General features: G+C 43.7%; 1 protein-coding gene and 2 long non-coding RNA genes across 3 annotated transcripts; 1 reads left to right on the top strand and 2 right to left on the bottom strand.

The window, feature by feature from the left end:
• Window positions 1-1,806: 1,806 nt before the first annotated feature.
• LOC309521499 lies at window positions 1,807-8,092 on the bottom strand. Its single transcript, XR_014214688.1, has 4 exons — window positions 8,067-8,092; window positions 5,983-6,023; window positions 5,728-5,804; window positions 1,807-5,602 (listed from the first exon to the last, which is right to left on the bottom strand). It is a non-coding gene; the product is annotated as an uncharacterized lncRNA (long non-coding RNA).
• A 362-nt stretch (window positions 8,093-8,454) lies between these two features.
• On the top strand, window positions 8,455-15,124 carry TXNIP (thioredoxin interacting protein). The gene is made up of 8 exons (XM_082204057.1): window positions 8,455-8,948; window positions 10,397-10,469; window positions 10,577-10,724; window positions 11,169-11,271; window positions 11,579-11,835; window positions 12,389-12,548; window positions 12,817-12,968; window positions 13,367-15,124. The coding sequence occupies exons 1-8, from the start codon at window positions 8,699-8,701 to the stop codon at window positions 13,400-13,402; spliced, it is 1,179 nt and encodes a 392-aa protein (XP_082060183.1). The 5' UTR covers window positions 8,455-8,698; the 3' UTR covers window positions 13,403-15,124.
• Window positions 15,125-18,921: 3,797 nt separating this feature from the next.
• On the bottom strand, window positions 18,922-20,103 carry LOC309521241. The gene is made up of 3 exons (XR_014214598.1): window positions 19,588-20,103; window positions 19,190-19,359; window positions 18,922-18,944 (listed from the first exon to the last, which is right to left on the bottom strand). It is a non-coding gene; the product is annotated as an uncharacterized lncRNA (long non-coding RNA).
• Between the last annotated feature and the right edge of the window lie 221 nt (window positions 20,104-20,324).

Raw genomic sequence — 20,324 nt, 5'->3', positions numbered from 1 at the left:
GGATTTGAACCCTGGTCTCCCAGGTCATGGCTCAACATTAGGCCACACTGGCTCTCATGGCAGATACACTCGCAGATGGCTCTGAGATCATGTTTACCCTCAGAACCACAGATCCAAGAGTGCCCAGCCATGTTTCCTCTGTTCGAAGCTCCATGGCAGTTACAAACACCAACTATTATATGAAGCATCGAATCAGCAAATTAGCATTTAGGTTGTGACAAAACATGACTAAGTACTTGAAAGACAAATAAGCCCTTCTCCCCCACGCTGAGTAGGAGGAAGATGTTCTGTAATGCAAAAAGAAAACAGATGGGAAATATGAAGGAGATGGGTAGGAATCAGTGCCTGTGTCCTGTCAATGCATTAAGAGGGGGAGAGTTTGGCTGCTGTGCTCAGCCGCTGTCCTTACATGTAAGCATTTAAGCCACAGTGGTTGATTCCAGACATGAAAGTCCCTGGATATGACACTCTGCCCTGTGAAAGCCGGTGCCCTTGTTGAACACTGGTTGTGATTTGATTATTCATTAGGGAGGGAAAGGCACTCAGCACATGCTCAAGAGCACTCTTTACATTTGTATTTTTAACACCCTTTTTCATTCATGAACCTTGAACTAGTTCACAATGTACACAAAAAGCATTAAATAACAGTTAAAAACATTCAGACAGCCATGTAATTTCAATGGCTACAGCAGGCAGAACAACACCCACCCCCTTCATATCAACAGGAAATGCCTGGTTAAAGAGAAAAGTCCTTAAGGGAACTTCAAGTCATTCAGTATTCTGTGGGAAGAATTAAAGTGCATACCAAAACTTTATATTTGTGCATGTAAGGTACATGAATGCACTCTGCTGCCCAGCATAACAAATCCTTAAAAAAAAAAGAAAAGGGACTTTTTGCTGTTTGGAAGTGATGGCAATATGCATGGGGAAAGTATAGGGTGAACAAATGATTAATGGGAAGGTGTGTAAACACCCTGCAAGCAAACCAGTGACCTCTAGAGGGCAAGATCCATCAATAAAAGCAATATTTCTCAGGCTTTTGCCAAATTTTTGTGGGATATCTAGCCTCACATAACCAACATGCTTTATTTAAAATATGAAGCAGTTAAGACCATAGAATATGACTCTTTGTTTTCGCACACTTCCACCATGTGAACCCTAACAGTTATGGAGCCATCTTCCTTTTAACCAAAATACAAGCAGAATACCAACAATTTTGAGGTATTGCACAACAAACCATCTTCATGAAGATATTTGTTGTTGTTATTTTGCAATAAGTGATGGAAAAATGCACTGGGAAGTGTGGGATAAAGTTTGCTTTAAGCAACATTGTCTAACCTCTTTGCAAACAAATGAGAATGAATGCTCAAAAGAACAGGTCTTCTGAGGCCTCTTATCTCACAGAAGTCTATCTGGGGTATTGTAATTTTGGGACATAAAAACATACCTTTTGTTTGGAATACAGAGTTGAAAGTTTAATTCGTAGAATTATTTCCAGGGGGGAAAGAAGATGCACATCAAGTACATTCTCCACTCCTAAGATCTGGGATAAAAGAAAGAAAAATCACCAGACAAATCAACCAAATGAATATCTGAGGGTTTGCTTGTTTCCTTGTGAAAACAATTGAATAGCAACTGGTAGGCTACCCATGAGGTTATCTGCATTTTTCTGTGAATCTCAAGTTTGAAATTTTAAAAGAAAGCATACATTTCTAGTGTTTGTAGTAGCAAAGAAAGTCTTGAAATGCAGGCAGAAATGGATGGTAAGCAATACAAATTAATGCCAAATTTATGGAATTTAGCTGCTGGGGTTCAACATTTACTTCTGTCATGTACTCATTACATAGCCCTAGGCAAACTGCAATCTCCACTACAGCCCTTCCTCCCTTCTGCAACGTGGAGATAATAAGAGTGACCTAACTTAAAGGGTTGTTGTAAAGATTTCAAGATAATTACGTGCCTGTGTACATGTTCCTGTTGACTCTGCATGCAGTGCATTACCACCACAGGTCTGGGAAGCAGTGTACACACCAGCTGCAATCCATATATATCCATCTATTATGCCCTTTCTTATGAAATACTGCATTTTGAGGAAGTTTCCTCAAACCATATTTGATCCGAATTGAGAAAAAGAAACATTTAGCTGAGTTTTGAATTTATTTTTCATGTGCCCAGCCTGTGAAGCACTCATACTCTGAACACTGCACATAATGCTAAACGTAATTATGCTAAACGTAATTACTGGCTGCATCACTGAAGGTGTAATCCTGTACTTGAGACCTACCAGAAGAGAGGCAGTAGAATTTGGTGGAGTCCTGCTATTTCAGCAGAGTACAAGCATGCCTCCACTCCAGCTGCCCAGTCCACGGGGGGGGGGGGGGACACTTGCCCTGCCCTGGGCACTGGCAAACCATGCTACACCACTGCAGGAGAGTACATAACATTGGGCTAGAGGGGTCAGAAATGACACATTGTTCTTCTGAAAGATAGCTGGTTTGATTCTGATACAAAGGAGCTTGATAGAATTACCCTCCTGCCTCTCCAATGCCTATGATAGTTCTGGATGCAATGCTGCATTTATTTATTTAACAAAAATTATATGCTGCTTGATCGCAATAAAAATATAACAGAATTACTGATAAAAATGGTAAAAAGCAGATACTTTAAAACATTCAAAATATAATTAAAATCAAGAATAGGCTAAAAAAGGCACGTGTTTAATCTCAGGTTTTGTGTGTCTGGATAGGTTTGCCTGAACAAAAATGTCTTTAGCAAGCATCGAAAAGAGTACAATGGAAGCCTGATGTTAATGGGCGGGGAGCTATAAAGTGTAGGTGCTGCCATTCTAAAAGACTGATTTCTTACAAGCGCAGAACAAGTATTATGTGGCACCTGTAACAGTGCTAGCTCTGCAGGCTGAAGCAGTCATTTGGGCATCTATAGTGTACGGTGATCCTGGAAGCAAACTGGTCCCAAATTGTTCAGGTCTTTATATACTGATAGCAACACCTTGACTTTGGCCTTGAGAAGCAAATGAGCACCCAGTGCAGATCTCTCAGCAGAGGTGTTATATGTTGACAGAGTCTCGCTCCTGTTAGCAATCATGCTGCAGCATTCTGGAGTAACTGCAGGTGAAAGGGAAGCCCCACACAGAATGTGTTGCAGTAATCTAATCCTGAAGTCACCATGGCATTCCTTATGTTTGCTATTAATTTGTACTGAATTGTTTCAAAGATTTTGAGCAATAGTACTTTGTTAGCTTCCTCCAGCATGCTACTGGAAAAGAGGAATACAAATACATACCATGAACTCCCAAAACTGGCTCTAGGAGAATGGCAATGCTGGATGAGACCAGCAGAGGGCTCTCCACCCTAACAGTGCTACCACTTAACAGTGCTACCTAACAGAGAATATCCAAGATGTGATGTGGCCTTAGCGAATTCTCAGTTTGCATGTCCCCACCTCTTCCAGTCTAGAGAGGCCAGCTATGGCTGTCATGCCCAAAGCACCCCCAAACCGCTGGAGCAAGCACTGTTAGTACCGCTCCTCCTACAGGCATCAAATAAGGACTAGCACTGGAGAATATCCCCTGCTCCTCCAGTCTGTGAAAGTTTTTCTTCTTTGAACCCAGAAGGGATCTGGTTCACATAAAGGGGATGATCTGCCTTTCTCCCTCACACGTGGTGCACCATGACAGCCTTAATTGTCTTGTAAATTTTTTTTAATCCTTTTGGCTTGACAATATCTGAGTAAGCAATCTTGCCATGTCCAAAACATTAAGCTAGCAATATCAGTAAATGTCCACAAGCATCAGTTTGGAACAGACTTGAAGATGGTAGAGGCAATGCACAATTTAAAATATAGCTTTCACCCTTATTCAAACCATTTGGCCGTGCTGGCTAGTTATAAATAACCGCTAAAGGGCAAATCCCATCAACAAAATAATTTATGCAAACAGCAGTTTAATTGCATTAATAAGAAAATTAGATTTCCTACCCTAACTGAAAATATAGGCTCCTAACTTCCTCCAGCCTATCTCAGTTTTTAAAAAATGTTTAAGTTTTCCTAACGTATCTTACCATCTAAGTTCCCTGGCATTCTGTAATAAATTCCACAGTTATCCAGCCAGTGCCATAGGCAAAGATCCTGTTGTCTTCAGATAGGTGAGTGTGTGTGAGGAAGAGTTAGATAGTAAGAAGGAAGGGTGGAGTGGGAAATAAGTCTCTGAACATCTTTTATACTGTAATAGGAACTGGCCCCAAACGTTCTATCTTGCATATAAATCTAATTACTTGTGTAGACAACTTTAAGGAAGATGTTGAATAGGCATTGCATATTATGAGTGTCCACAATCTAACAAGGAGAAACCCCTGCTTTCAGTTCTTTGTTCAGGTCAGTTTGGCACATTCCAGTATTTTCATCCAAACCATTGCAGGGGGTGAAAGCTACATTTCCCTGCCTGCTGCAATCTCAATAATTACCAGCCTTCTCCCCTGCAGCTGCTATTCGGATTCTGAAAAAGCATGCAGAGTAAATGGGAAAATGTATATAATATTATGTCCAGTTTGACCTTTTTGTTTGCAAATCCATTAAAGATGAACTTTCCCTCATTGCACCCGGTCCTGAAATAGAAAAACCATATTCTCAGTCCTTTGAATTGCCTACCCTCTCCTATCCACAATGAGTGGAAGATTTTTTAGAACAATTTGACTTCAAGCAGAGCAGATCCCTTTAGCAGGCTTTAGTAGGAGCAGTTTATGGTGTGAAGGAAACCTTATATGGCTATATATTTATATTTTGTGTAAACAGACCAGAAGGGTATTTGTTAACAGAGGAAAAACACAAGGAAAAACAGATGCCAGAAGAATGCACTTCAGCAGCTGGGATCTTTCTCTCTGGCATTCCAGACTGGGTGGAAGGGGGGGAAATAACAGAAAGTACCAGAAGCTCTAGAAAGGAGTGAATATTCACCTTCTGCATTGTGACAAGTATAAAATTTGCCTTTCCAGCCCGTACATCTGTCAAGTACGAACGGCAAATAACAGCTGTCTTCCTACAGCCACATGTAATTTTTTCATAACTGCATTTAATAATAACTGGATTACTGCAATGTACTCTGTGGGGTTGCCCTTGAGGTTGGTGTGGAACCTGCAGCTGGTGCAAAATGTGGCAGCTCGATGATTCATTGGGGCAGAATATCGCCAACATGTTACCCTGCAGTTGAAGGCTAAGTTCAAGGTGCTGGTTTTGGCGAATAAAGCCCTATGCAGCTTGGGACCAGGATACTTTAGAGGTCATCTCATCCCTTAAATACCCAGTTGATCACTGCACTCCTCTGCAAATACTGTCTTATCAGGAGGTCTGGATTCCATACAATGCATAAAGTGGGGCTTTAGTGTTGTGGCGCCCACTATGTGGAATTTTCTCTCCCTGGATAATAGACAGGTGCTGTCTTCTGTTGTCTGTTTGGTACCTACTGAAAATTTTCCACTTTCAACAAGAAAGTTGAGAAATGTCCCCATCTGCGGTGGTATTCGAATTGCTCTTACTTTTTTCTCACTTGTCGTTTGCTGCCTTGGACTTATTTGGCAGGAACGGTAGGCTATATATCCAATAAATAAACAAATAAAAATAAATAAAAGACCAGTCAGTTGAAACCCAAGCCTGTATTATCAATTTCTTCCTATTTGTTATGGAATAAAAATAAAGTTCCTTTTCCAATCTGACCTGAAATCCTGTTTTGGATATGGTTGCTTACATTTTAGTCAATGATTCTGCTGCATAAGGAGGCACTGAGTTTGTTTCTAAGCAAGACAATGGAAACACAGAAGTGAGAACTGCAGAGCTAGCAATGCAATAGAAGCACATAACTGCAGAGTTGGAGAGTCCCCAAGAGATCATCCAGCCCAACTCCTTATAAATCCAACAATTCCTAACCACTTGGATGTTTGCTTTTAAATTATATCTCAAGGGAACCCTTACCGCAGTGACTTGCCTGCTAGCTGTCGTGGGACAGCTTTGCTCTGCAGAAGATGGAAGCATATAAGTCAATTAAAATGGAACTGAGGGCTTTAGGGCCTGGGATGGGAGTCTTGTTAGAATTAAGTTATAAACGGAAACAAAAAAGCAACCAGTCCCTGGCAGGCCCCCACCATACTGCTAGCTGAGTCCTCCGAGGCCTGGGGCAAGTGTACCCAGCTGCCCCCACCCTGCACAAGCCTGGGGGCCTCACCATTGTGAACTGAGAGTGCAGCTGAATTTAGCACATGCTCAACAGTCCTGTGTCATGATGATGATGATGCCTTGCAACAGAAGTATGGTAGTGGGATGACCAAGCAGCGTATTTCAGGGAAGCTTGTCAGCCATGATCAGTCTTCACACTCAGTAGCCCCTGATATGTTTCTAAGGAACCCCGGGACTTTCCACAATATAGTTTAAAGAAAACAGTGTTCTAGATCAGGCTTCAGCAACCTGATGCCATCCTGACATTTTGGACTACATGCTGGTTGAGGCTGATGGAAGTTATAGCCCAAAACATCCGGAGGGCCCCAGTTGGGTGATGGCAGATCTAGATTAATTAACACAGAATTCGAAGATGTGATCTTGGGTGTGTGTGGCTCAAAACACGCAAACCCTATTGTTATTTCCTTCAGCGTACCTTCAGGAACACTGTGCTATGCTTATGGCCGAATTGAGGTCAGGGAGCCAAAGGTTAAAAGCAGCCTGGCAGAGAAGAGAGTACTTGAGAAGGATACTATTTCTGGAACGTGCCTTGGATCGCAAGCACCACTGGCCGTAAGCCCGTAGCAGGGCAAAAACTTCTTTGACATTTGCAGAATGCATTTGACGCCCGAGAGAAAACTAACAAAGCAGCAATTGAGATGCAGACTGACCCAGCTGAGACCAGCTAAGGTTGACTCTTCTGCGTATGCACCAAACGTTTTAAGCACACTCTCCCCTCCACCCACCCCCCGAATCCTGGGAACTGTAGTTTATACCTCAGAGCTGCAATTCTCAGCAATCTTAACAAACAACAGTTCCCATGTTTTTTTTGAGGGGTGCTTTAAATGTATGGTGTGCACGCAGTTGGAAAAATAAGACAAAGCATCATATTCGTGGACAAGGTTGGAAGTTTTTTCAATGTAAAGGATGTCATTGAGCAGCGTTTCTCTTAGGAAAAGGGCTATTCCCAAAGTAAAGCAGTTGTAATGGAGTGTGAGTGTGGTGAATTAAAAGCTCGTGTGTGCCACACAAATTGGTATTTCTGTTTATTTGCAAACACTGAGTTTTTACATAAATGTATGCTTCAAAGGAAATCAGAACTTCTAAGCATGACTAAATGCTACATTTTATGAATTAAAGATTAATTGGATCTGCTACACTTTTGTGTAATAAACACCAGTTTTACTAGCCTGTAACTTTTTTAAGAACTTCAGCTTTTTTTGATGTCTGGGGCATTGGATCTGCCGTTTAAATCTGATTTTAACTGGTCGTGTTCCTTTTAACCTTTGTTAGCATTTGATTATATTCTTTCAATTTCCAAGACCATCTTGAGAGGACGGTCAGATTCAATTTGGGCTTCTCCTTTTTAGAACTGTCCCTTCAATTTTCCTTTGCCAATTTAACCTCTTATTATAGCGGGGGGGGGGGCTGGATTAGTGACATGCTGCTTGAGCCACAAGCTTTGTAAACTAAAACTCTAAGGAAACCCTTTTTGGCAGAATGTTCAATTGTCACCCCCATGCTCTTTCAAGAATTTTAAAATATTTGTTCACAAGCCTCTTTTAATATCTTTTAGTACTGGTTGTGCTTTGTAAAAGGAAAAGGTTTAAAAAACGAAACATGTAAATATTGAAAGGAAACATATTTTCTCCTCCAGCTAATTAAAAAGTTTATGAAGCAATTAGTTCCTTCCTCCCTTTATCCAAAGTAATGGGGCATATTGAGGTCTGAGGGCTGCAGGCTTGGAGTTCCCCTTGCACAACTTGGCAGAGAAGGTAATAAATATATATAGAGAGATGTGCAATATATCCTTGAATAACTTAAGCAAAATTTCCCTCACACACCCCGCTTAAGCGAAACTTCTCACAGCTACTACAACTCCGCTAAATCCCGCCCTCCGCGCCTCGTTGGCTAGCGGCGCTTTTTTCCTCCACCATTCTCGCCTCTCGATTGGCTACCCTCCTGCCACTCCGCTCTCCCACTCCCCCCCTCCCAACCGCCTGTTTCTCATTTTTTCTTACAGCCGGCATCTCTTCTACACACACTGTCCACGCGCCGCGGGCCGGCCTCCGATTGGTTGCCGGGACTGTAAACACGACGAACCGGCCAATCGGAGCGCTGTGCACGAGGGCAGCACGAGGGTACACGAGCCGGCCGCATGGAGCTGCTTGAGATCAACAGCGTAAAGGAGGGGGAAGGTGGGTGTGGGCCGCATATAAAACGGCCGCATCCGGATGACGGTGCCAATAGCCGAGGCAGGCTTGGGACAGAGAGGAGGCAGGAGTTCCTTAGCACTCTACTAAGCTATTACTCCTTTTATTTCGAGAAGACAAAGGAGGAAAACTTTTGTTTTTTAAAAAATTGCCTTTTCAGTTTTGTCCCCTTAAAATATTTCTGGGCATAAAAAGCTAAGCTTTTCGGAACTCAGCCCACTTTGACCCTTTTGCCTGAGAATACTAATAACACTTGGGTCACCATGGTGATGTTCAAGAAGATCAAGACCTTCGAAGTGGCCTTCAGTGAGCCTGACAAAGTCTACAGCAGCGGGGACAAGGTGGCTGGCCGTGTCGTGGTGGAGGTGGCCGAAGTCACCCGGGTCACCCGGGTCAGAGTTCTGGCTTGCGGGGTGGCCAAGGTCCTGTGGATCAAAGGGCCCCAGCAGTGCAAGCAGGAGATGGAATACCTTCGCTATGAAGATGTCCTCACCCTGGACGACCATCCAGCTGGTGAGCCTCATGGGGTTTTTTTTGGGGGGGGGGCAGGGTGTCTCTGTATGTTTTGTGTCTCCGCTTTTGCAAAAGAATTGAAAGCCTTTCCTGGAATTTTGAGGAGCCCAACGAGTGGGTAGCTTTTGCAGCCTGGTCCTATGCATGGGGACTTGACTGTAGGGTAAGGAGACTTAGGATGGCACCTTTGGCTTTACATAGGAACATCGGAGGCAGTCTTATATAGAGTCATACCAATGATTCCTCTAGCTCAGTTTCTCTGCATGGACGGGCAGCGGTGGCTTTCCAAGTTCTCAGGCAGGGGTCTCTTCCAGCCTTTCTTTGAGATGCTGATGGGGCTTGAACTTGGGACACTTCTGTTTGCAAAGCTAATGAGTTGGTTGGAATGGTGTCCTCTTCAGTGGCGTATATATACTTGGCTCTAAATACTTGGTCCAGTTCTGCTTTTTCTTGTTTAAACTGGCTTTTGGGGCATTTTTTTTTTTTTTTTGTACTGGGTACAGCATCTTCCTGTGTTTTCTGGGCTCTCTGTCTAGGTTTGAAACCTAGCGCAGGCTCAGAATGGGATGGGAATGGAACTCTACCCCATTTAAAGACTGGCTTTCAAAACTTGCATCCCAGTCCTATGTGTGTTTACTTGGAATTAAGTCCCCATGAGCTTGATGGGGCTTGATTACCAAGTAAGCCCTTCTAAGATTGCAGCCTTGCAGGTCTGAGATGCAAGCAAAAGATTAGCATCAGATAGGCGCCAGCAGAGAAGAGAGAGATAATTTTCAGGATTGGGAATAACCTAAAGCAGAGAACTACTAGGGAGTTGAACAAAAGGGTCCAGGGTGATGGGTCACCTCTGAATAAAGGGCCAGCGGCAACTTCAAATCATTGTAGTTCCCTTGCTAAGCAAACTTCCGAGAGTACAGTATGTCCCAGCAACAGTTGGCGCAGCAGGGAACTGGCCAGTTGGGACTTCTGGCAGTGGATGTATTAATAGGTAGTGATTGCCTAGCAGTACGGGGAGTCCCTTACCCTGGGAGAGGGGTATAGTCATCACTTTGGCTGAAGATCAGAGCAAGTGAGGAGAGCCAGGAAGATGTGAAATTCTTTAGACTGTTGGCTTCTGTAACTTGGACGTTTTGGTTTGTAATTGGACAGACGCACAGATAGGAAAGGAGACTGAATTTTTTTTTAACAGTTGAAACCTTAATTGCATGTGTGAGCAGGCAGTATTAAGGATGAGAAAAGCAGCGGTTCTTGAAATGCTGACTTGTTGGTAAAACAGAACATGGGGGTTCCTTAGGCACCACTCAAGTTTAAATCTCTTGCCTGCTTAATTTTTTGAAAGTGCACTGACATTGATAAAAAACACCTTGCAGTATTAGTCATCTTAAAATACTTAAAATATTTTCTCTGTAAGCCTAACACCTTTTTCTCTTTCTGTGGTGTCTTCCTAGATGCAGATGGTTCTGTGATTCTGAGACCAGGAAACACCTACGAGTACAAGTTTGGATTTGAGCTACCTCAGGGGTAGGTATTGGCCAGACATGGCCACTGATACGTTAGTATTAAAATACAGGATTTATCGCCACTTGCCTGCCTTTCCTGTGTCTAATGAGACATTTGTATTCTTTCAGGCCGCTTGGTACTACTTTCAAGGGCAAATATGGCTGCGTTGACTATTGGGTGAAGGCTTTCTTGGATCGTCCATCCTTCCCGACTCAAGATGTAAAGAAGCGCTTTGAGGTCATGGATCAAATTGACGTAAACACTCCAGACCTGATGGTAATTACCACTTGAGGTTGTCCTTTGATAGCTTTGGTCAGTTGTCAGTCATCAGCTTAGATAGATTTAGCGCCACAGCTAATCTGAAACAGGCCATCTTTCAGCATTTTTTAGTGAACTTTGCTTCAGAATTTGGAATTCTCTCTCTCCCAATTATTGCTCAGTTGGTTCAAAGTCTTCTCAGAGACATGCATCTCTGTTCATCTTTAGCTTGAAATTAATAGTATGTGTCCAGTTGTGTCATTTACTATCTGTTGAAACAAGAAACTTGTGAATAATTAGTTATAACTCAAGGGGTGATTGAAGGTCTGACAAGGTACCGAAGGCTGAACTCCTGAGACTATAGATAGTACATATGGACAGGAGCAATACTTTGGAAATTAGTCAGTGTTGTATGTATGTATGTATGTATGTGACAATATCTTCTTGTTCATTTCTTTTCAGTCACCTGTAGCTGCCAAGAAGGAAAAGAAAGTGTCCTGTATGTTTATCCCTGATGGGCATGTGTCTGTTAGTGCCAGGATTGACCGCAAAGGATTCTGTGAAGGTGAGGCCTGGCTCTTTTCCTCTTCAGGAAACGGGAGTTGATGAGGAAGGGTGGAAAATTGGAATAAATGATGTAAATGGCTAGTAGTCAGACCTGTAACTGCTAGCTGTTCCTGGCAAGCCAAGCATAGTTCAAGGGCTGGAGATATAGGTGTGGTTTGGGGATTTAATGAGGAGCTTGGATGCAAGCAGGGAAAGTCATCATTGAAAAATGTGGCACCTAACTGATCTCAATGAAGATCTGCTCCAGTGGGCAAATTCTGTAGGTCTTCCACAACTAAGCTTCTTCTCCTTGTTGTTCTTACCAGGTGATGACATATGTATCAATGCCGACTTTGAGAACACCTGTTCCCGGATTGTGATGCCCAAGGCAGCCATTGTTGCTAAACACACCTACCTGGCCAATGGGCAGACCAAGGTCTTCTCCCAGAAGCTCTCATGCGTCCGAGGCAACCACATTGTCTCTGGCATGTCTGAATCATGGCGTGGCAAGACCCTCCGGGTCAAGAAGATCAAACCGTCCATTCTAGGCTGCAACATCCTGCGTGTGGAGTACTTCTTGCAGGTGAGGGGCTTAGAAAGGCAACCCTCCCCTACCCCCACCCCAAATCTTCCTTGTTCTTGGCTTCTGTTGAGGGCTTACAGAATCCCTACTGAATTCAAGCACTGAGGTCATATTCAGGGGTGAATTCTGGGAACTGCATAGCCCCAGAATCTTTTTTGAATTCTAGGCTGTCACCTGAAATGTTTTAAAAAGGCATTTCCTACATCATTATCAAAACTGGCTAAGATACCTCCGGGCTTAAGACTTCCAAGGGAGATACATCCCAGTATGCTTAAGCCCTGACAACTTTAAGGACAGGACATTTGATCTGGATTAAAGAGCTTCACTGCAAGGTGGCTGACCTCTTAATTCCCAGCAAGCCAAGTCAGAAAACACCATACAGTACTTCTGAAATATTCTGTCTGAGAGAGCTTGCATTTAATGGCAGCTGCTTTCAAGCCCTGAAACATATCCCTGTGGGCATGGAGTAGCCCTCCTTTCCCCACAGACTATTATCTCTCAAGAAGGCACCGCATTACATCTCACCACATATTTTCCTGTGTTTTTTTTGCAGATCTATGTCAGTGTCCCAGGCTCCAAGAAGATCATCCTGGAGTTGCCACTCGTCATTGGCAGCAAGTCTTCTGGCATTGGCAGCCGCAGCTCTAGCATGGCCAGCCAGACCAGTTCCGAGATGAGCTGGGTGGACCTCAACATCCCAGATGCCCCAGAAGGTGAGCTGAGCTTCCCTGCTGCCTTTTTGTTATTGAAAACGTAGCCTTCAGAGTTAAGGTTGGCCTCTGCAAGGACACAATTGCAGGGGTTGGAGGTCTTTAGAAAGCGGGTGGTAAGAAGCAGCCTTGTCACTCAGTTTGAACCTGGGAAGAGCTAGGATTTCTAAATTCCATCAAGTATCTGTTGCTGCAAACACATTTCACCAGAAGTATTTGATAGATTTAGGAAAGAGTGGACTGACGTGTATCTGTTTCTTTTCCAATATAGCACCTCCATGCTACCTGGACATTGTCCCTGAAGACCACCGCCTGGAGAGTCCCACCACCCCTCTCTTAGATGAGCTTGACAACTCCTTTGACAGCCCCATCTTCATGTATGCTCCAGAGTTCAAGTTCATGCCACCACCTACCTACACAGAGGTGAGACATCCGACTCTTGTCACACAATAAAATGTGACTGCAGCACAGACCAATAAACACTGCTTGCAAGTGGTAGGAATAAAACCAGGGCGAAGAGATGGGGGTGTGGGGTTCACTGAAGAGCAGCCATGCAAAGCAAGCTTTGTGAATATCATTGTGGCTTAAGTAGGTTCTATTCCAAACTTCAGCTTTTGCACTCTACGTGAAGGGGAATGGATCCAGTTGCAAAGCCTTAAAATTTATTTCATTTCTATTGGATCATTCTGCCAAGTCCCCCAAGGTGGTCTTGCAATTAAAAATAGTAATGCAAATAAATAGTACAGAATATTTGCAAGCTGACTTCTGGAGCTGATAGACCTTCATCTTACACACACCCTCTGTTCTTCCCTCTTTTCCAGGTGGATCCTTGCACTATCAACAACAATGTCCAGTGAGCACCAATCAAGGGACATATTTATGCAGTTGTCTTTTATCCAGCTTTTTCTGGACTTTTAACAATTGCACTCAGAGATTATGCACCGGGCAGAAATTCCCTGATGAAAAGGGAAGGAAGACCTCATGGTGTCAGCACATCTCGTGGAAGACTTGTCGGCAAGGAGCTGAATTGAATGGCTATCTTTATGCCTTTGTGTACTTGCCACAGGCCAAGAGAAGCTATGTGGGTCAGTGGTGGACCCAGGCCTCGGCTCTCCCCTATAGCCAGGTGCTGAAGTGAAACTTTCAAGATGGGACTGTAGGGTAGGTCAGGCATTTCTGAATGAGGGGAGGTGAAAGGCCAACAACAGATCAACAGTTTGGAAGAAATACTACTGAATGACAACCAACGACCATTTGTATCTGTTCAAAATTGTTTTGAATGTGGTGATTTAGATACATGAGGTTGTATGTCTGAAGATTTTTCAATAGGACAAGCAAGCTTTTGGTAGTTTGTTTCTTACAGGTTTTTTTTTGAGTAAAAGTTCTTTTCTCAGGTTTTAAAACCTAACACCCTGATCTTTGGGACACTTGGAAAAAAGTGTGGGGAGAGTTTCTAGATGGACAGTGGTAGGTTGGTAGGTGTTGCTGCAGATGCTGGATGGGATTGGGGGTTTCTCTCAGTAGCATTAAGTGAAGGAATGAGGTGAGAATAGAAAAGTATAGCAGGTGGTGTTAAGTGTTAGGTTGTAATAAACACTCCATCCAAAGGGGCCCCCAAAAAAAGAAGCCCCAGGGAGAATAACTCCCAACTTCTTATGAAGCAATAATTTTGTGTTCTTTTGTGTTTGCCTATCGAGCAAATCAAACACTGTTTAGAAGTCTAGCTTTCTAAAACAGTCTCAAGTGTTGTTGTAATGGACTTTTGTGGCACTTAATTTCTGTGGTTTTTGTTCTGTTTTTGTCTAATTCTACGTTCTCCTTAGTAGGTAAACAAGCAAACATTGTATAAGGGAGAAAAATCACTATATGCCTATTTTTTTCTTATCTTGAATCTTTAGTGTTGTGTGACTATAAACCAATGTTGATAATTTGGGGTATGGGGCAAGTTGTTGGCAGCCTTGAATGATGCAAGGGCAGGATCTGAGGCTCCGGTGGGGGGGGGCAGCACTTTCCCCCACCATCTTCTTGAGAGGTTTCTCATGCATTCCCTTGCTTCCTTGGTTATCAAAAGCCCAGCAATATCTAAAGACCAATCTCTATACATTTTGTTGAATGGTGCCAAACAGCTTTGTACTTTCCCACAAAGCTGACACAAGCAGAATAAAATCGGGCATGGCTTTAGGCTTGCGTGAAATCAAATAAGGAAGCATATCTATTTCTGGGCTGCTCGTCTTCACCCCCCCCCCCGCCCCTATATTTTTCAGCAAATAACTTGGTTTATTCCCCACTGATGGAAAAATGCACTTTCTTTAAACAGTTTTTGAAAAACAGCACTGCATATCTAAAGTGTTAATTGATCCCAGATTTTGTCACTCCAAATATCTTGTCACAAGATACTATATAAGTGACAGTTGGACATAAATTTGGGTGTACCGATTTGTTTTCCTATTGTGTATTTTGTTGCTCCGTTTTGCTTTATTTTGTACTGGTTTGAAAATTTAATTATATTTTGTACTACTGCAGTTCTGCAGAATCCCCCTTTTGGGGTCATGTTTCTAATAAATGTTCAAAAATTGAAATGCCAGTGTCTTCGCTTTATCTGCTTAGCTGTTCTGGAGGGGAGGGTAGGTGGCGGGGTGGTAGTGGTTAGTTTCTCACTACATCCTCAAATTCTGCATGTGACCATGCAATTGTAAGTGGGTTTGCATTAAATTAATTTGCACAATACGCATGGTGAACTGGATATAACAGGATCGTAAGAAGGGAAATCTCTAAATTCATGTGAATGAAACCAAAAACCCATCTTCATAGAACTGGAAGGAACACAGAAGCATCATCTAGTCCAACCCCATCAGCAGGAATTGCAGCTGATGGCATATAAAGAAATGGGTTTTCCAATGCTAATGGGAGCCTGTGTTGTAGGAATTCAAATTCCCACCTTGCCATGATGCTCAAGGGGTGGTGATGTTGGGATACTTGGTTTAACTTAACTCAAGATGCTTGTGGAAATAAAAGAGGTATTCATATATTCTGCCCACAGCTCCCTAGACTGAGGTGGTAGACTAATGTAACAAAAGTACCAAACAATAATATAAAAGACTATTTCAAATGGACTCAGGGCCCTGTTAAATCCAAATTACGGGAAAGGCACTTCACTCACAGGAGCTTGTAATTCTAGTCTTCCTGCTGGATGTTTTTGTGTGAGACCCACTGAACTTGCCTAATGGGAAGATTTAAAAAATATATATCGAGCAACTAATTTGGAGACTCTTGTTGGGGCAATGCACCTACCTATCAGCTGCATTAAATCTCAAAAACTTGCAAAAATGTAGCCAGTTCCATTTGTGCCTCTTGCTTCTAGGGTGTGTAGGTTGCAAATCGGCACTTTGTTTCCCTTTGGCCAATCAGTGTAGCAGCAAGGAATGGGGATGAGAGGACCTCTGAGAGAACTTGAAGCCTAATGCTGCTAACCTAACCATTGCTGGGAGCACCTGAGGTCTTATGGATAGCCTAGAGGAGGTGATTGGCATAGATGTGTTTAGGACACTGGCAGAGATGTGAAAGCCAATGGCAAATGCACTTGCTTGGTGGGGGATCCTTTAGGAAGCAGAACAGAAATCGCCACAACTTTGATAAAACCTGCTGTTGAGCTGAGCAATGGAAGTTGTCAAGACCACTGATCCTTTTTACCCAGCTCTACCTCTTCTGACTTTGCATCAGTGAGCTTTCTGCCTGGGTAAGGTAAAGGGACCATTAGGTCCAGTTGTGGCCGACTCTGGGGTTGCGGCGCTCATCTTGCTTTATTGGCTGAGGGAGCCAGCGTACAGCTTCCGGGTCATGTGGCCAGCATGACTAAGCCGCTTCTAGCGAACCAGAGCAGCACACAAAAACACCATTTACCTTCCCGCTGGAGTGGTACCTATTTATCTACTTGCACTGTGACGTGCTTTCAAACTGCTAGGTTGGCAGGAGCTGGGACCGAGCAACAGGCGCTCACCCCATTGCGGGGATTCGAACCACCTTTTTCAAAACTCAGAACCGTCTGCACATTCAGCTATGCCCCCCACCCTGCTCCCATACATATTCAGATCTGAGAGAGTTTCAGAGGGTGGCAACGAGGGACAGGGCCTTTTCAGTGGTGGCCTCTCCATAGACTGCTCTCCCAAGCCAGGCCTGCCAGGTGCCAACATGAACACTCTTTTGGTGCGAGGTTTAGATGTACCTCTTCTCCCAGGCTTTTGAATGACTGTGACGATCTTTCTTATTGCTGTTTCTATGTTGTGCATTTTCGGGACGGGGTATTGTTTGAATCGTTCAACTTGGTGGCCGGTTTGTTTTAATTACATGTGTTGCCTAGAGACATTATAATGAACATCCCAGCAAGGCTGCTTGGCGCCAGCACTGAACATCCTCGTGACTCCAGGTAAAACCCTTTTATCTTCTCCCAGGGCAGCATGTGACTAGTTCTCATGAATGTTCTGCTATTTACCAAAGAAAATGTTTCCTACTGCTAATGTTTTTTCTCGGTCTTTTTCTGGATCATTTGGCTCCTAATTTTTTTGTTAGTTTCTTAATTTTATTTTTTTTTGGCAGTAAGTAACAACAGCAACCTTTTTAAATTTATTTTTATTTCCACAGTGGGAACAGGATGTTGAATTAGACAGGCCATTGGCCTGAATCAGCAGGCTCTTCTTATGTTCTTAAGGCTGGTCAGCTCACCGTATGACAGTGGTTTCCCCCAAGATCTCAAGAAGGAGACTTTGCTAGACTTTGCTTGGAGATACCAGGAATACTGTAGGGACGCGGGTGGCGCTGTGGGTAAAAGCCTCAGCGCCTAGGGCTTGCCAATCGAAAGGTCGGCGGTTCGAATCCCCGCGGCGGGGTGCGCTCCCGCTGCTCGGTCCCAGCGCCTGCCAACCTAGCAGTTCGAAAGCACCCCCGGGTGCAAGTAGATAAATAGGTACCGCTTACCAGCGGGAAGGTAAACGGCGTTCCGTGTGCTGCGCTGGCTCGCCAGATGCAGCTTTGTCACGCTGGCCACGTGACCCGGAAGTGTCTCCGGACAGCGCTGGCCCCCGGCCTCTTGAGTGAGATGGGCGCACAAACCCCAGAGTCTGTCAAGACTGGCCCGTTCGGGCAGGGGTACCTTTACCTTTACCAGGAATACTAGGAAAGGAACCTGGGACCTTTTGTGAGCTTAGCAACTATTTTGCCACTGAGCTACAGCCCTTTCCCCCTGGAAACCCACCAATGTTGGCAGACACACTCCTTTTTGTCTCTGTATTCATTCCATTTTTATACCTACACCCCCATTTACGGTATATACATTTATTTATACCATTAGCATGTTTACACAGGAATGCAGGAATGCATAAAGATGAAATAGATGAGAATACAATAAATTAAAATCAGAATATGCCTATACACCATCATTTTACTTACAGTTTCAAAATTGAAAAAAGGCTAATTTATCCACAAATATTTACTTGTAATTTCTTATGATATGTTAATTTGATCTTTATCATAATTGACCATATTCCCCACCCCCCAATCCATTAAAAAATGGATTGGTTTGAATGTTTAATACATGCACAGGCAGACATACACTATTTTCATGAACAGCAAACAATCACACAGGTTTAGCCATTTTGGAACCTAGCAAGGACATTTTCAAGTTTAACAGAACTCATCTTCATGAAAGGAGCTTTTGAAGAGTTCTGTGAAAGCTGAAAGCTCACGTCCTTCAATGCGAACCTTAACCAGCCCAGCGAAAGATGCTGTTTCTTCAATTAATATATTTTATCTCTTCTCCTTTGGAAGCAATGTCAGCATCTGTCATTAACAGCTTCACTCAGAGGAGTCAATAAAGTTAAAAGGGTACATAAAAATGGAGAAAAAACTTATCTCTGCTTGGCTCAGCCTGGCAACCGTGTTAAATGGGCAAGCCGCCAGCCATGGTGGTAAGGGAAACACAAACAAACATAATCACAAAGGTGCCCCAGATAAGGTAGATGAAATCTTGTAATCAGAACAGAGGGCAGTGGCCTACAATTAAATTGCCCTAAAAGAGGTATGGCAGTGTTTGTTCTAATGGCTCGTGAGAGATGGGGCTGGGTAGGAGGAGGCTGAAGCATGCATACGTGAGATAAAGATGACTGCACGTCATGTAGAGTCTTATCTGTCTCTCATTGCCCCGTCTGTGCACGGAGCAGCGGGGCAGCTGAGGTTTCATAAAGCCTTCTGCTTCCAAACAGTCCAGACTCTGAAAATTCCACGAAATGGGCTCCTTTGCTGCTCAGCACATTACAACAGGACAGCAGTGCTCCTTTGCAGACACTGCAGCCGACGCACTAATGTTTGGAAAGCTCTGAGTTTGGAAAGCACACAGTTTGGAAAGCTCTGAGTTAGACAATCAAAACACAAACACTGGTCAGTAGGCAAGCAAAATGGAGTGAGGAATCCCCGCCCACTTGCAAAAAATTTGATCCCAAGCAAAACCCGTCTCACATTGCTGGGCGGGAAAAGTGCCTCTGAATTTGTGCAAAGGCTCCTTTTCCCTCACTGCTTGAGGCATCTTTCATAGCTCAGGCTGCAGGATCTGCTGAGAGCCGCCCAGGGTCCTGACCTCACCTGTATTGCTCTACCTGAGTGGAAGAGGCGCCAGCTGTTGCTCCTGCTTCTCCCATGACCCCAAACCCCAGCAGGATGGGGCAACAACTGCTGTGCAGTTACAGAGCTGCTCTGTGAATTGCGGGCTCCACTTCTGCCTTCTCCCACTCCTCTGCCCCTGACATGAGAGGTCCTGGCCAGGTATCTGAAAAGACCACCCAGAGAACTCATTGATCTAACCTCCTTCCACCTCATCTTGATGCTTCATAAAAAGAATTGAGATTTAGGTGTGCAATAATCTTTTTTTGGGGGGGGGGCTTTACTGAAGTGAATCAAACAAATAGACACAGCAAAAAATAACAGAAACAACAACAAAAACAGGAAAGCATATACGGAAGAGACAAATGATTTTTTTAGGAAAGCCAAGTTTCACCTTGCACTGTGGAGAGGGAGCCTGATCCACCTTGCCTGCTCCGTCTTGCTTTCAACATATTTCCGTGATATTCCCTTTTTCAAATATGTAGAAATATTTGTTAATCCTCAACAATATTCTGCTGTGCTCATGTTCCATGCCTGCCCTGAGGATGCTGTGCAATGCTTTTCTTTCAATACCTTCTCTCTCCTTTTTTCTTATTTCCCTCCTGTCATTTTGTCCTGGTCTTTATAACTTTAAAACTTCAGTAAAAATTATATGAAAAGCAAAGAAACCAAAATTGCAACCAGCGTGCGAAAGTGCAGCTGGTGGGTGTTCTTGCCAGCATCTCAAAGAGCAGGAGAAGAGACTTTGGGCCAAGAGAAGATGGTAACCTTTGTACAACATGCTTTGGAGAGAGGACTCTGCCAAAGGGCTTATCCGACACCACTGCTGAAATAAACCAACCCTTCTTGAACCCCCTTCAGCCTAGCAAGACAGGTGGGAAAGGACCAACAGGCCAACCAGGGTAAAGTTGAGAGGGAGGGAGGAGGTGGGGGGTAGGCTGGGGAGGGAGGGAGAATATAAGGTTGATCTAAGGGTCACCCTCAACTTGCCATGCAGACAGCTGCCAGTCAGTGGTTGCCTCTGCAAAGATTGCTTGGGCAGAGCAATCTGAGTCCAGCAGGACTGGATGAAGTTACAGACCTAGCAGCAAATCCTGATACGCTCCTCAGAAGTGCTTTAAAAAAAAAATG

The sequence above is a fragment of the Podarcis vaucheri genome (genome assembly GCF_965113315.1).
Source record: "Podarcis vaucheri genome assembly, chromosome: 16".
NCBI classification, from domain to species: domain Eukaryota; kingdom Metazoa; phylum Chordata; class Lepidosauria; order Squamata; family Lacertidae; genus Podarcis; species Podarcis vaucheri.
Note: the sequence above shows the minus strand (reverse complement) of the source record. Positions and strands in the feature narration are given on the sequence as shown.